The 14,123-nt window shown below is 61.6% G+C and overlaps 2 protein-coding genes across 11 annotated transcripts; both read right to left on the bottom strand.

Moving 5' to 3' along the window:
* Window positions 1-118: 118 nt before the first annotated feature.
* Window positions 119-5,472, bottom strand: DOK4 (docking protein 4). 10 transcript variants are annotated; one of them, XM_086847508.1, is made up of 9 exons: window positions 5,394-5,472; window positions 4,164-4,371; window positions 3,190-3,297; window positions 2,858-2,972; window positions 2,642-2,761; window positions 2,362-2,551; window positions 1,917-2,055; window positions 1,705-1,828; window positions 119-1,613 (listed from the first exon to the last, which is right to left on the bottom strand). In XM_086847508.1, the coding sequence occupies exons 2-9, from the start codon at window positions 4,227-4,229 to the stop codon at window positions 1,489-1,491; spliced, it is 987 nt and encodes a 328-aa protein (XP_086703634.1). In that variant the 5' UTR covers window positions 4,230-4,371; window positions 5,394-5,472; the 3' UTR covers window positions 119-1,488. The 10 variants fall into 10 exon arrangements, with proteins under 10 accessions (XP_086703634.1, XP_086703640.1, XP_086703637.1 ...); XM_086847514.1 differs by having other exon boundaries at window positions 119-1,561; window positions 5,394-5,466; XM_086847511.1 differs by having other exon boundaries at window positions 119-1,561; window positions 1,640-1,828; window positions 5,394-5,466.
* A 691-nt stretch (window positions 5,473-6,163) lies between these two features.
* CCDC102A (coiled-coil domain containing 102A) lies at window positions 6,164-12,823 on the bottom strand. The gene is made up of 9 exons (XM_086847479.1): window positions 12,774-12,823; window positions 10,646-11,206; window positions 9,315-9,517; window positions 9,091-9,199; window positions 8,711-8,827; window positions 8,418-8,627; window positions 7,991-8,161; window positions 7,733-7,836; window positions 6,164-6,687 (listed from the first exon to the last, which is right to left on the bottom strand). Exons 2-9 carry the CDS (start codon window positions 11,156-11,158, stop codon window positions 6,561-6,563), a joined length of 1,554 nt encoding a protein of 517 aa, XP_086703605.1. The 5' UTR covers window positions 11,159-11,206; window positions 12,774-12,823; the 3' UTR covers window positions 6,164-6,560.
* Window positions 12,824-14,123: the final 1,300 nt, after the last annotated feature.

A 14,123-nucleotide genomic window follows, 5' to 3' on the forward strand; every position in this document is an offset into this window, starting at 1 on the left:
GTGCTGCCAGGAACCTCAGGAAATCTCCCCCCATCAGCATTTTTCTCTCTGGCATGCACTACTCCCACTTGCGCTTCCCGAGCGTGCTTGGATGGAACAGACAAACAGGAAGGGTGGATGTGGATAAGGGTTGTTTATTCATTGAGCAACTCCTTAAAAAAAGAGAAAACCCAAACATTTTTGGTAACAAATGTTAAATCTTTTCCGGATGAGGTGTGTAGCCAGGAAAAGAGAGCAGGTTCCGCCTCTCACCCCAGGGAGGACACACTGCTGGGCAGTGCTAGGGTCCAGAGCCCCTCTGTGCCCAGCCACGCTATGAGGAGCAGCCTTTCTCTGTCCCCATGTCCCTTCAGCCACAAGCTACACCACCCTGAAACACAGTATTTACAGACCACAGATTCCCACATCACAACACTCCCTGTGCCCAACACATGGACCCGGAGCTTTAAAGGGCAGAAATAAAACCATCAAGCATCCAATCCAGACAGAAAGAAGACTCCAAAGAAACACCAAGGTTTGCACGGCAATAAAAAGATAGCCCTTCTAAAGGAGGTCAATAAATAGGAGAACTAGAAAAAATCAATTGCTTTTAAGTTCAGCACATAAAGCCCAGTTCCACCTCCAGTGGGTGAGGAGGGAGTGAGGGCTATGGGAATGCACAGAGGAATGTGGCTCTCTCCCCATCAGCATGGGTTTCTCTGCCCTGGGGCTTCTCCTATGCACAAAGCTGCCCCTTGAGAGACAGATGCTACTGGCCAAAACCAGTCCCGTGGTTGCCCACCAGCAGATAAACCGGGGGCATGGCAGGGGGACACAGCTGTGGGAGGAGTGAGGGGTGTTGGGGTGGGAGAAGCCAGGGAGCTTGGCTCTGTCCAGCCGCTCACCCCAGCCAACCCCCTGGAAGGAAAACCAGTTTCTCCTGAGACATCTCAATTCTACAGCGAGTGTTTAAATAGCTTGAAGAAGTGCAAAAATCAGCTCAGAGATGTGAGCAGGGTGTCCTCAGGAGCACCCAGCTCTTCATGGAGGGGTGGGACCCTGCACTATCAGCCTGGCACAGCTGCATCCTCCGATGCTGCTCCATGGCCATGGCAGAGTGATGCTCCAGCCTTCCTGCCATGCAGAAAACTCCAAATTTCTTGACCCCCCTCCACCTCTCTTCACTTCCCAGTTGGATCCCCGAGAGTCAAAAACCTCTGAGCATCTGCCCAAGGGCTCTTCAGCAGCCACCACATTTGCATTCATGTGAGAAGGAAATATCTCTTACAATACAGATATTCTATATATATTTGAAGTCAGTTGAGGCTGAGCCAGCCATTGCCTCCACTAACGCCAGACCAGGGCGTGAGCCAGTGCCTGCTTCCTAAGGTCTCAGCACTGAGGTGCCCCAGCTCAGTCTCCTGGAGATTCTGAGGGGTGACTGCCTATGTCCTTGCCATCCCTTAGAGAAGAAAAAGGGGACCCCTGCCACAGTCCCTCCACACCAGCTCACGGGGATGATGTGGGCTCCCTGCTTTCAGGCTTGTCGCTTTTGGAGGACTTTGGCTTCAGCAAGATGAACCTGTTGAGGAGGTCGGTGTCCGAGCTGGCCTGGGCGCCTGCATACGCCTCCCCTGGGGACAAAATAGGGTGGGCTCACCTGGTGGGGAAAGCTCTGGGGGTTGGAGGAGCAGCATCTCCTTGGGATGGGGTGCAGAGACTCACCAGCATAGCTGGAGGACTCGGCCATGTTCTGGGAGCCAGTGATGTGGTGCCAGTAGGCGCTGCGGGGCAGCATGGTCGTGGGGGTGCAGGGGTAGGAGAAGTGCTCAGTGCCCTTGTTCAGCAGCTGCAGTGGATGGTGGGGGAGGAGGGTGACACAGGGCCCCCAGAGTCTCCCCCAGCTGTGACCCCCCTCAGCATGGGCTGGAGCTCACCCTGACGTTCTTCTCCATCTCCAGCAGGACCTTCTTGTGCTGCTCAGCAATGGCCAATGTGGCGCTGTGCACGCGCTGGTAGATCTGCTCACCCTCCTGCGTCTGGAAGGTGTAGAGACCTTCTCCAGCATCACACATCCTGTGGGGACAGGGCACAGCACGTCACCAAGGTCTTCAGGCCAAGGGATGATAAACAAAACCCACCCCAGATGGCAGCTGCTGCAGCTTCCCGTACTGTTACAGCTGTGCCTACATCCCGTCCCCTTCATGGTGTTGATCTGGGACCAGAACCAGCTCCAGGCCCCGCCTGCCATGGGCACACAGTACAAGCCACGGCCATCACCCCAGCCTCAGGCCTGCCCTGTGGTGATGCCAGCAGCGCCACTGCCCAGCTGGACAAAGGCACACAGCCGTGATCCCTGTCCTGGCAAGGGTGACATCTCACCGTCCGGCCTCGAAGGTGAAGCGGGTGGCGTCGCGGCCGTAGCGGCGCAGGGAGCAGAGGGGCCAGGAGACCAGCTTCACCCGCGGGTTGTGCGTGTCCCAGAGGTAGATGTTTTCGTGGGTGATCTGCAGCTTACACTCGCCATAAACGTCCAGGTTGGGGCAGGGGAGGAGGAACACGTTGAACCGGTCTGGAGAGGGGAAAAAAAATAGAAAATAAAAGAATCTGCTGGGGGTGCAGCGAGGCGGAGCCCCGGGCGAGCACCCGCCGCCGCGCTCACCCGTCTGCTCGCACTGCACGCCGGGCGCCAGCAGGTCGGGCTCCCCCAGGCTGATGTCGTTCAGGCGGGCGCCCAGGCACTCCACCGACAGCGTCTTGTACCACTCCTCCGCCTCCAGCTCTGCAAGGCACCACGGCAGCCCCTGGGCGACCCTGGCCACGCCGGGGTGCCCCACCCCGCACCCCCAGCCCGGCTGCCCTGGGCCCTGCCCCGTACCCGAGTCGCAGGTGAAGGTCCGGGCGGAGTCGTCGGTAAAAACGATGGCCACCGCCTGTCTCTTGGTCTCCTTGGGCAGCCGCGTGATGCACTTGACATTGCTGATCTCGGTGACCTGCAGAGGAGTTGGGGGTCACCGAGGGCTGATCCCAGACCGTGTTCCCAGCTGCTCCCAGACCCTGACACCTGTAGCACCCAGACCCAGCCGCATCCCCCTCCAGAGCGCATGGGGTGGCAGCCACCCGGCGAGTTTAGGCAAGGAAGGACCTGCTCTGGCACAGGTCCCCGAGCAGCGGGCAGCCCCCCAGCACCCCTCCAGCGCACCACCTCACCTTGGGGCACCCCCGCAGGCACGCCGACTTCTCATCCGGGTATTTCTCCAGGCGCTGGGGCCCTTTGCTGGAGGATTTGCGGAAGACCAGCCAGCACCGGCGGTAGATCTGCCGGACAGAGAGCGCGGCGGCGGCTTGGTGCAGGTGGGGGTCCCCAGCCCCCTGTCCCCACCGCATCCCCCGTCCCCATCCCCAGGACCCGCGCCTGGTTCTGCTGACCCTGCTGGCCTGGGGACAGGAGGAGATGCTGGGGATAAGGGTATGCCGGGGCTGCCATCATCTGCCCCCGCCAGTGCTAATTACAGAGCTTAATTAATGAACACAGACAAAGCTCCCAAGGGGACCGCTGTTCTGGCATTTCCCAGTCCCCCCTTCTACATTCCCTGCCTCTGAGGGTGGTGGGGGCACCGTCCCCAGGCATGTCCTCCCCCCCCCCCCTCCACGAGCCCGCTCCCTCTTTGTTCTCCCTAATTAGCATGAAATTACCCAGCATGCTCGTTGCTGCCGGCTCCAAACCATGGAGATGGGCGACCAAACCCCCTGACCCCCCACCTATGGGTGCTGCACTCCCACACCACCCTAATTTGCACCCAGCAGGTCCAACCCCTCCCGGTATGGGGCATCCCCCGTGCCAAATTGTGTTTGCAGGGAAACTGAGGCACGGGGGAAAGGGAAGGCTCACAGACATCCCCCAAACCCTTGGTGACCTGGGACAGGTGAAGGGGTGTTCCTCGGTGCAGGAGCTGGACCCCTGGGGCTGGTGGGTGATTTGGGCACCAACAAGTGGCCTGTCCCTGCCATCCCCCACGCCTCTGCCTCCACAGCCCTCAAAAAGCTGCATATTCAACCCCAAAATTTGGGGTGCCAGGATGGCGCAAGAGGGACCTGTCCACGTCACCTCACTGGGAAACCAGCACCCCAAATCCATGGGTGTTTTCCCCCACATCTCCCCATTCCCCAAGATCCGCACTCACCCCCAGCTTCTTGCTCTTCATCCTCACATAGCCCTGCTTGATGATGTCGTTAAAATTGGTCGCCATGGCGATGGCTCGATAGGGTAGGGGATATTTTGGGAGGGGGGGGCTGCCTTCACCTTCGCCCCCCCCTCTCCATCCTCTTCCTCCGTACCCCTCCTGTCTCACCACCGGCCCAGCTTGGTGCTAGCAGTGTCCCCCATGCTGGCTGGAAAAGAGAAATGACAGATCGACGGGTGACATCTTCCTCGTCCTCCTCCCCCTCCTCCTTGTCGTCCTCCTCCTCCTCCTTCCCCTCCTCCTCCTCCTCTTCCTCCTCCCTTCGCTGCCTGAACCATCCGAGTGGAACAGTCCGGTGTTAACCCCTGCCAGCACGGTGGAGCCAGGGTGGCACAGACAAGCGGTCAGTCCCCTGCCGCCAGCTCCAACATGTGTCCGAGGGGACACCCAGACCAGACCTCGCCCACAGGTCTCCATCACCTCCCGCACTCCCCTCCTTCCTTCCAGGCTGCTCGCTTGGGCAGCAACATGGCCCCGCTGCCAGGGACGCTTGGCTTCAGTGGTGACGGCCAGGCCAGCTCTGCTGTGGGCTCTTTCGGTGCCAGAGGGACCCCGGCTCCCAGCCTCGCACCCCCTGCTGTAACCCAGCCTCTCTCCAGCCCTACCATGAGCTCGGGCTCGCTCAGCCTGGTCCCTGCTGCCTCCCCCAGCCCCGATCGGTGGGACCAGCTGGGGACCAGGTTCCTTTCCCAGGTGGAGAAGTCCCGGGCAGAAGGCAGTAACCCAGGAAACAGAACAGCACCCTTCCCGGGGATGCTCCTCCATGTCAGCGACGCCCTGGTCCCCAAAGCCCAGCGCCCAGGGGAATCCGACTGGGACAGCATCCTGGGGACCTCCCGCTGTCTGGAGAGAGGCCGGGGACAGCGCTCCCTGTGAGGAGAATATCCTCCCCATTCCCCCATCCCCATCACCCCACGCACCTGAACACCACAAGGGAACTCAGAGATGCTGGGGGGCACCTCCTGCCCCCTATCCCCGACCTGCCACCCCCACACCCGGCGCCCCCCGACCCCTCATCACCCATCACTCCCAGGTCTCCCCACCGGGACGTCTCTCCGGGCGTCGTCACCTCCCGGCCGTTCACCCCCGTCAGCCCAAACCTCGGGCAAGCCCCGTCCGGTGTCACCCCCTCCGCGGGTCCCCGTTCCCCCGCCGGTCCCCCCGCCTTACCCGGCCTCCCGCTGCGAGCGGAGCCGCCGGAGCCTCCGCGTCCTGCGAGCCCCGGAGCCGCTGGGCCCCGCCCGGCCCCGCCCGGCCCCGCCCGGCCCCGCCCGGCCCCGCCCCGGTGCTCCCCCTCCACCCCCGGGCCGCCCTGGAAAGAGGTTTCCATCATTAGGCTTTAGAGTGAACGCCCCGCAGCGACTGACGGGCGGCGGCAGCAGCTTCTCGTCTGTCCCCAGCTCAGGTGTCACCTCGTCCCTGCTCTGTGCCCCCCAAACTGGTTTCCAAGCCTCTGACTAAAAGTGCCCCCAGGCACCCCCACCCCCGCGGCCTCACTTGTTGGGCCATAAAAATATGAATAATCGCTGGAAATAAGAGGGCATTAAAAAAACCCCATGAGCAGCAAAGAGCTGCGCTTTTAGCCAATCAATTAAAAGGCAGAGCGAGGGGATTAGCTCACCGAAATATTAATTTTTAATAAGGTTGTGTCTGAGCGCCTCCAAAGCCCCCAAGGCCCTGTGCTGGGGGGCTGGGCTGAAAGGGCTGTGCTGGGGTGATCAGCAGCCACAGGTGAGCACCTCTGGGTGAACACCTTTCACAGCACAGACCCAGGGACAGGCTTTACCCCCACACGGGGCTGGTCTCCAGGCATGGGGACAGCGATGCCAGTGGGTGACACCCAGGCCATGCATGGCTGGTGAAGAAATGCCCGTTCTCCCCGATGTGTCCCCTCCCCACCCTCTCTCCTTTGGGGAACAGACCAGCAGCTCACACCACCATCAGAGCCCGGGCCCATCTGGGCTCTGTATTTATAATAAAAAATCATATACAAATACATACATATATATAATATATATAAAAAGAAGTGGGCAGTTTGTGGCTGCCAGGCTTGGTGCCTCTCTCTGCCTGCGCCTCCTCCTCCTGGGCTGCTCAGTGATGCTGGCTTTGGTGGCCACACCAGTGTTCCAGGAGATGCCTGTGGCGAAGGGGCATCCAGTACTGTCCAGGAGGCAGTGGGTTTTGGAGCACCCCTGGGCAAATTTCTCCCCACCGCTCCGTGCCTCAGTTTCCCCATCTATACAAGGATCACCGCACAGCTGGGCCCTGTGGCGACAGGCACTTGAATGCAGAGGACTGATGTGGGACATCCTGCGGTGGTGGCACTGGCCCTGGGCTCTAGGGCACCTGTATCTGCAGGTCCTCATCCTCGTCGGGGTCACTGGTGCCGTCCCCAGCGTCGTCGGGGCCGAAGCGGGCGCTGCGCATCTTGCCGAACAGTGGGGCACTCTGCTGCCGCCGCAGCCTGCGAGGGACAGCTGCTGGGGTGGGGGTGGCAGCACGGCCCTGGGAGGGCCCTGAAGCTGAGCCCACTCCCCTGCACCCCTACAGCATGACTGCACCCCAGAGAGATTCCTTCCTGCAGCCCTCACTGAGCTCTGAGCGCAGGATGAGCCCCCGCAGCCTGGGGCCAACACTCCAGCATGGAACTGGGGAGCTGTGGAAGGTGCTCAGCACAAGTGGGGCACAGGCTAAACCCCTCCATGGCTGGACATCACTGTGCTGGGCAGCACAGACCCAGACAGGACTGCAGAGAAGGGAGATGTCATCCCCTGAAATTGAGGAACCCCAAAAAAACCCTGGAATCCCCCTTCCCAGGAACATGTGGTGGTTTTAGCTCTTTACTTGCCCTTGCGTGAAAATTCATCAAGGAAAATTTATGAATCAAACTTGAAGTCCGAAGGCCCAGGATCCAGTGAGATCCAACCAGTGCACTACACTTTACTGGAAAGCGTGAATTATTTAGGGTTGAGCACACAGGGAGTCTGGGGGGGGTGGTTGCAATAAATCCTCCATTATGCTTCCATGATTTAATGCAGATGTCCCAATAAAATAAAGGATGATTACAAACACCCCCCCCCCCCAGTGCCTCCTGGAGCCATGGCATCGATCCCACAGCCATTTCAGCTCTTTACTGCTGGAGAGGCAAAGCAGGGCCAGGGAAAGTTTTAAGGGCAAGAAAACTCAGCTCCCACCTCCCCAAACTTGTGTGGGATGCTAGGAGCCTGCCCTGGCCATGGGTACCAGTGGGTGCAACCCTAAGCAGCACAAAACTGGGCTGGCCTCTGGGCAGCCTTGTGCTGGTTTAACTGGGAGGTGAATGCCACCCAGCTCAAAGTGGGGTGAAGACTGCTCAGAGGATGGCTGTGCCCCTTCTGAGGATGTCAGAGGCACTTCGGCCATGCTTAGCCCAGGATTCAGCCAGGTGGATGCTGGTTGAGGGATGGTGGCAAGGAGAACATCATCCCATCCTTGCTGGTCCCTAGGTGGCTCACCCAGCCCCTGCTCACCGTGACTGCAGGTGCTCCAGCTGCACCTGGAAGCTCTCGCTCTGCTCCGTCTGCTCATCCAGCGACCGCTGCAGCTTCCGCGTCTGGTTGTGGGCTTCATCCAGCTGTGGGATGGGATGGGATGGGATGGGATGGGATGGGATGGGATGGGATGGGATGGGATGGGATGGGATGGGATGGGATGGGATGGTGCTGTTGGCAGCTGTGTAGGGAGCAGAACAGCTCCCTGACCCTCTCCACCAGCATGAGCTTTCCCACCTCATCCTCGGCTTGGGCCAGCTCCTTCTTCAGCTCCTCCACCCTCAGGCGCAGCTTCTTCACCTCTCCCTCGTGCTGCTCCACGCGGCGATTGGCATGGGCCAGCTCGGCCATCTTCTCCTGGTACTGCTTCTTCAGCTTGGTGTGGACGTGCTTCAGGTCGGCCAGCTCCTGTGGTGGGCATGGGGAGAGGGCTGAGCATGGGACAGCCACCCCCACCACTGGGTGCCCCCTCCTCCCTCCCCAGGGACCTCTCCCATTGCCCCACCCCATTACCCAGGAGCTGATGGAGCAAGAATGGGGTCACCACCATCCCTCGAAGGGTGGTGGCAAAATTTGGGCTTGAGGGAGTCCTTGTGGAGGCTGAGCCCCACCACAGAGTCACCCAGGGATGTGGTGGTGGGGGACAGCACCACTGCTATGGCACCTTGTTCTTCTCGAAGAGCTCAGCCTGGATGGTTTTGAGGTCAGTGTCCAGGGCACTGGCCGTCTGGCGCCGCTTGCGAGCCAGCACCTCCTCCAGGTCCTCGATCTGCGCCCGCAGCTTCTTGTTCTCCCGCTCCAGGTTGAGCTTCTCCGTCTCCAGCCGCTCCCGCCGGCCCCACTCAGCCGCGTTCTCTGCCTGCAGCCGCTCCATCTGGGACAGGGCAAGGGGTGGCTGGGGGCAGCAGGACCCCCCTCACCGCTCCCTTTGTCCCCCACGCTGGGCTTTGGCCTCACCTCTGCACGCAGTTCAGCCAGTTTCTTGTCCATGCTGGAGCGAGCACCCAGCTCATCCTCCAGGTCCTCAGAGATGCGCCCCAGCTCGTCCTGATGAATCTCCTTCAGGATGTTGAGCTGTGGGGAGACATGGCACCAAAGGGGGCTGTGAACACCCACCTTCCAACTGAGCCCTGCCCACACCCATCCACCCAACCTCTACAGAGGGACCCACTGCATCAGTAGCACTGATGAATGGATGAGTGAATGAATGAAGACCTTTAACAAGCAGCCTGGAGTTGGGGAAGTGGATGTGGGCCACCATGTCCATCAGGATGTGCCATCCTGTGAGGGACAGGCTGTGCCTTGGGGCAGCTCTGTTCCCCAAGCACCTCACTCACCTGCTTCATCACCTCCTGCTTGTTCTTGTTGAGCTCCTCGTACTTGATCTTCCACTGGCTGAGCTCACCCTCCAGCTTCTCGATGTTCTTGCTGAGTGCCAGCTTGTCCCTGGGGAGAGGCAATGATAGTGACAGACTGCAGGACCCCACGGGACATGCCATCCCAGTGGGGACCAGGCTGCTATCAGCTGGCACCCTGCAAGGATGACGCTCCAAGCACTCACTCCCGCTCCTTGAGCAGCACTTTTTGGGACTCATCCAGCCTCAGCTTCAGGGCGGTGACTTTGGTGGCATCCTCCTCCACGACACTGACGTCCTCCCAGAGCAGGCGGCTTCGTTCCTGGCGGCTGAAGGAGGCCCGGGGGCCCCGCTGCTCCCAGCTCTCGTCCTGCTTGCTCGTCAAGATGTTTTCCATCAGCTCCAGCTCCTGTGGCACCGTGGGTGGCCCAGCACAGGGGACAGGGTGAGAGGGCTTCCCAGCCCCTACAGGACCCAGTCCTCAGCCCCTAACCAAGAGCACCTCTCCCTCCATTCCCCAGGGATCCTCTAAGGCTGATGAAGCGGACTTTCCCTCCCAGGGGAGCTCCCATACATCACCACACTCTGCTGCCAGCTCCCTGCCATGCTGGAAATTTGGTATAAAGAAATTTAGAACCAATTTATGACACTGATCTCACCCAGGACTGCCACATGCGTTACTGTCCACCAGGCACTCTGACCACATGGTAAATGAGCTGCAGGGGTTTCCAGAGGACAGGATGTCCCTGGGGGCCAAGTGTGGAGCCCGTGGGGGATGCTCACATTAGTCTCTGATTTGTCACTTGGCAGCTGTGTGTCAGGTGGACTGAAGTGTCACAGCATGGCACCCCAAGCAGTGACTTCTGTCCTGTGACAGAGCCAACAGCAGCAGAGCAGGGATGGCTGGAGCAGCTGGGAGCATTCCTGAGTTTGCCCTGGTGCCTCCTCCTTCCTCCTCCTTCCTTCAGCAGAAACCCCTGCCAGAAGCCTGTATGGACACCCTGACAGTCAAACTGTGGCTGGGAGATGCCACCAGCACTGCCAATGCCACCATCCCCTCTACTGGCACAGTGATTTTTGCCTAGTGCCTCCAAGGGAAAGCCCCAGGAAAGGGACCGGTGGCAGTGCCAATGTGATCTCACTGCGTGAGGCTATGATGGCTCTGGATCTCCTCATGACACTGCTCTGAGGAATTTGATCCCCTCCAATGCTGTTCCAAGAGGGACCTGACTGCCCTGTACTGCTTCAAGAGGGGTCTGCCCTTCCTATGCTGCTCCTAGAGGGGTCTGAGCCCAAAATCCTGCTTGGAGGGGGTCTAACACCCTCCATACTAATCCAAGAGGGATCTGATCACCCTGTACTGCTCCGAAGGGGTCTGGCCCTCCCAATCCTGCCCCAAGAGCAGTCCCTCCACACTGCCCATCTTTACAGGACAGGCAGTGGTGGTTTGGGGGTGGACATGGGTAGCACACAAGAATGAGGAGCTCCCCCGTTCCCCCGCCAGCCCTGCTCGCCCGGGGCAGCCCCGCACCCCCACCTTGGCTTTTTGGGGCACCTCAGCCCCCACATCCCGCACAGGCTCTTGCTCAGGGCCGGCGTCCCCCTCCGCCCCGTCAGCGGCTGGGCTGCCGGCGCTGGCCGGTGGCGGTGGCCGCGGCGGGCGCTCGTCCGGGCGGTCGCGGTCGCGGCGGAGGGTGGCCAGCTCCTTGGTGAGGGCCTCCAGCCGGTGCCGCAGCTGCCGCACCTCCTCCCGCGCCCGGTTGCGCTCGGCTCGCACCTTGCTCCACTTCTCACGCCAGTTGGCCGTGCAGTCCGACCACCACCGCATCGTCTTCTCCATCTGCGCCGCCCGCGCCCGCGCCTCCTCCAGCTCCCGCAGCCGCAGCTCCTCCCGCCCTTCCCAGTCCCCTTCCAGCAACGCCGGCGGGGGCCCGGGCGAGGGTGTCCCGCTGGGGGGGGACGGGGAGGGCTCGGGGGCCAGCAGGGCCAGGAGCGAGCCCCCGGGCAGCGGCGGGGAGCCGGCCAGGCGCGAGGCCCCGCTTTGGCTCATGGCGGGGCTCCCCTAGGGCATGGCCCTCTCCGTCCTGCACCCAGGGACCTGCGGGAGACAGCAGGGCTCAGCTGGGGACCGCGGTAGGTGCTGGAGGGAAGGGGGGCAGGGGCACTGTCCCTGGTTTTGGGGAGCGGCGCACTGAGTGACAAGATCCCTGGGATGGACCCCGGCCGGGTCCCCAGGGAGGACTCTGGCAATGTCCCCAGCCAGGTCCCCAGGAGGCAGCCGAGGGATGGCCCAAGTCCGATGCCCAGTGAAGACACCGGTGAGGCCCTCAATGAGGACCACAGCTCAGAGCCCAGCCACCGGCATCTGGTCTCAGCTCGGCTCTGCAGGCACCTCTGCCAGCGCACCACAACGAAGGGAAAACATCTACATGTTATTGGCATGATGTCATCTGCATCATGTCATCTGACATCATCCAAGACCATCCCCGGTGCTGCAGCTGGGGTACTCTGCTGCACCCCAGCAGCTCCAGCGAGGGTCACAGCCCGGATCCAGCGCCAGCAAAGCAGGAACAGCTCCGGAAGGAGAGCCGGAGCTGCTGGATTGGCGTGGCGTGGCAGCAGGACGCCTGCCGAGGCAGCTGGATGTGCTCTCCGATGGATGATGCCGCAACAAAGGGCCGGTGCTGAGTGTCTCCATCCCGGCATGGACTTCACATCCACAGTCATAGATCTCACATCCCGTCCTGGATCTCACATCCCGGTGCGGCCAGGCAGGCAAACCGCCCCAGGAAACCTCAATGGGAGGCTGCTGTGCGTCCTAATGGGATAAGTACAGGGTCCAGCCGCGGCTGGCCGCAGCCCCGGCAGGTTTTTGGGACGGTGCAGCCCAGACCTGCTACCAAATCCGGCTGGGCTGGGAGAGCCAGTGCAGGAGCAGCGGGAGCAGAGGCCGATGGCAGTTCTGGGATTTGCATGGGGGAAAGAACGAATTTTTCTGGTGATATTTGCTGAAATGGTGAAGTTTTGCTAAAGCTCAGCGGCAAGCCCAGGCCCGTGCTCTCTGGGCTGCTCCTGGAGGAATCCCAGGCGTTGTCAGGACGCGGCACAGGCAGCGCCCACGGGAGCACAGACGGTGCACAGGCACCCACGCAAAACCCACGGGAATACACGCAGAGAACCGGCAACCGTGCAGCGCCCGCGGCGAGCACGCGTGGACCCCTGGAACACCCACGGGGAGCGCGGGTGAGCACGAGCATCCAAGGGACAGCCCCGGGAAGCACGCGTGGCTCACGGACACCCCCGGGAAGCACGCGTGGCTCACCGGCAGGGGCGGATCGCGCCCCCTCCCCGCGGGCTCCCGGCGGGGGCGGCCCCATCCGCCCCCCGCGCCCCCGCATTGGCGCCGGGCTCTGTTCGTCACCCGCCGCGGCCCGGGCGGCGGGAGCCCCGCATTCCTCCGCTCCGGCGGAATTCCTCCCGCTCCGCCCGGGAGGCACCGCTCGGCCCGGCCCCGCCCGGTTCGCCACGGCCCCGTCCGCCCCGGCGCGGCCCGGCCCGGCCCGGCGCTGCCCCTCCCCCGCCAAAGTTTCTCGCAAGTTTCCCGGTGCCGCCGCCCGCCCAGCCCAGCCCGGCCCGGCCCGGCCCGGCCCGGCCCGGAGCCTCACCCGGCGGTGTCGGAGCGGCGGTGCGGGCCGGGGCGCTGCGGCCGAGTCTCCTCCTCCTCCCCCTCCTCCTCCTCTCCCCGCCGCCGCTCCCGCCCCCCGCCCGCGCCCGGGGGCCGGTCCCGGGCCGCGCTGCGTGTCCTGCCCCGTGGCACGGCCGGGGGGGCCGCACGCCCGGGGTCCCGGGGGCTGCAGGCAGCACTGGGGGCTCGGACACGCGTGGGCACGGGCGGGGACCTTGCCCGGGGCTGTTGCCGGGCTGCACACACGTGTCTGGGGGGACACGGGGCCTCTGCATCCCCACACAAACCCGTGCTGGCTCCCTCCTGGCCAAGCGGCAAAACCCCAAACCACCATTTTGCCCCCGTCTCTTTTACTTTGCTGGATGCCTTTCAGACAAAAAATTGGGAAACACTAGCGGCCAAGAGGATTTGTGTTCCGCGAGACGTGGAATCGATGCCATGGGACACCAACACCTTCTTCTCCCCAGGATCGAGCGAAACAGAGAAAACCAAATTAAATTTTGCTTTAACAAAGCTGCAAAGCTCGTGCGTGTTCTTTCCAAGATCGGATTTTTTTTTTCTCCTGGAAACAACCCCAAAAAGCTGGAGGCGAGGGATGCTTTGCTCTCCTACGCCCCTATCCTAGCGTCTTGTGCCAGGGGAAGCGGCGCCGTCTCCTGCAGCCGGTGAAGTGATTTTGCAGGCGCTTTGGCCAGAGCTGCGGTGCACGGTTGCGGCTTTAACCCGCTCCCGGCACTAAAACCGGCAAAGTTTTTTCCAAGCATGTCTTTAGTGTTTGCTTGGACATACGTGTCTTGGTGACACCAGCAGGCTCGAGGATGCATTGCAGCATCCGGAGGTTTGTGGGGTTCACCCGTACAAAAATCAAACCTCCTTGGTCAGGGGCGCGTCACCTAAAGACGCAGCCAGTGACCCATTCCTGTGTTCCAAACATCATTGTCCTGGCGCCCTTCTCCTCTAGTTCTGGGTTTCCAGCCTGGCCATGGCCAGCAGGCCCCCTTAGATCTGTTCCCAAGGAGCCCCCATTTGGCTCAGACTGAAGCGGATTGTTGCCCTGTGTCACGAACAGAAATGCCGCACGGGTGGCTGCAGGAGCTGGGCAGGCACAGCGTGGCACTGCTGCCCCACAATGAGCTCTGGTGTGGCTGAGCCGTCCCTGTTCCCGCATCTCCGCACAAGATGAAGCCTTTTGAGGAAAACCTAACCATTTTGGGTAAAAAAAAAGACGTTTGTTCCCTCAGCTAGGGCAGCTGGCATTGCTGGAGCGCTGTGCTGTGGTGACCGGGGGTATCATGGAATATGCTGGCTCCATCCTGGCAATAGCATCAAA

The sequence above is a fragment of the Cyanistes caeruleus genome, chromosome 12 (genome assembly GCF_971803275.1).
Source record: "Cyanistes caeruleus chromosome 12, bCyaCae1.hap1.1, whole genome shotgun sequence".
In the NCBI taxonomy this organism is placed as follows: domain Eukaryota; kingdom Metazoa; phylum Chordata; class Aves; order Passeriformes; family Paridae; genus Cyanistes; species Cyanistes caeruleus.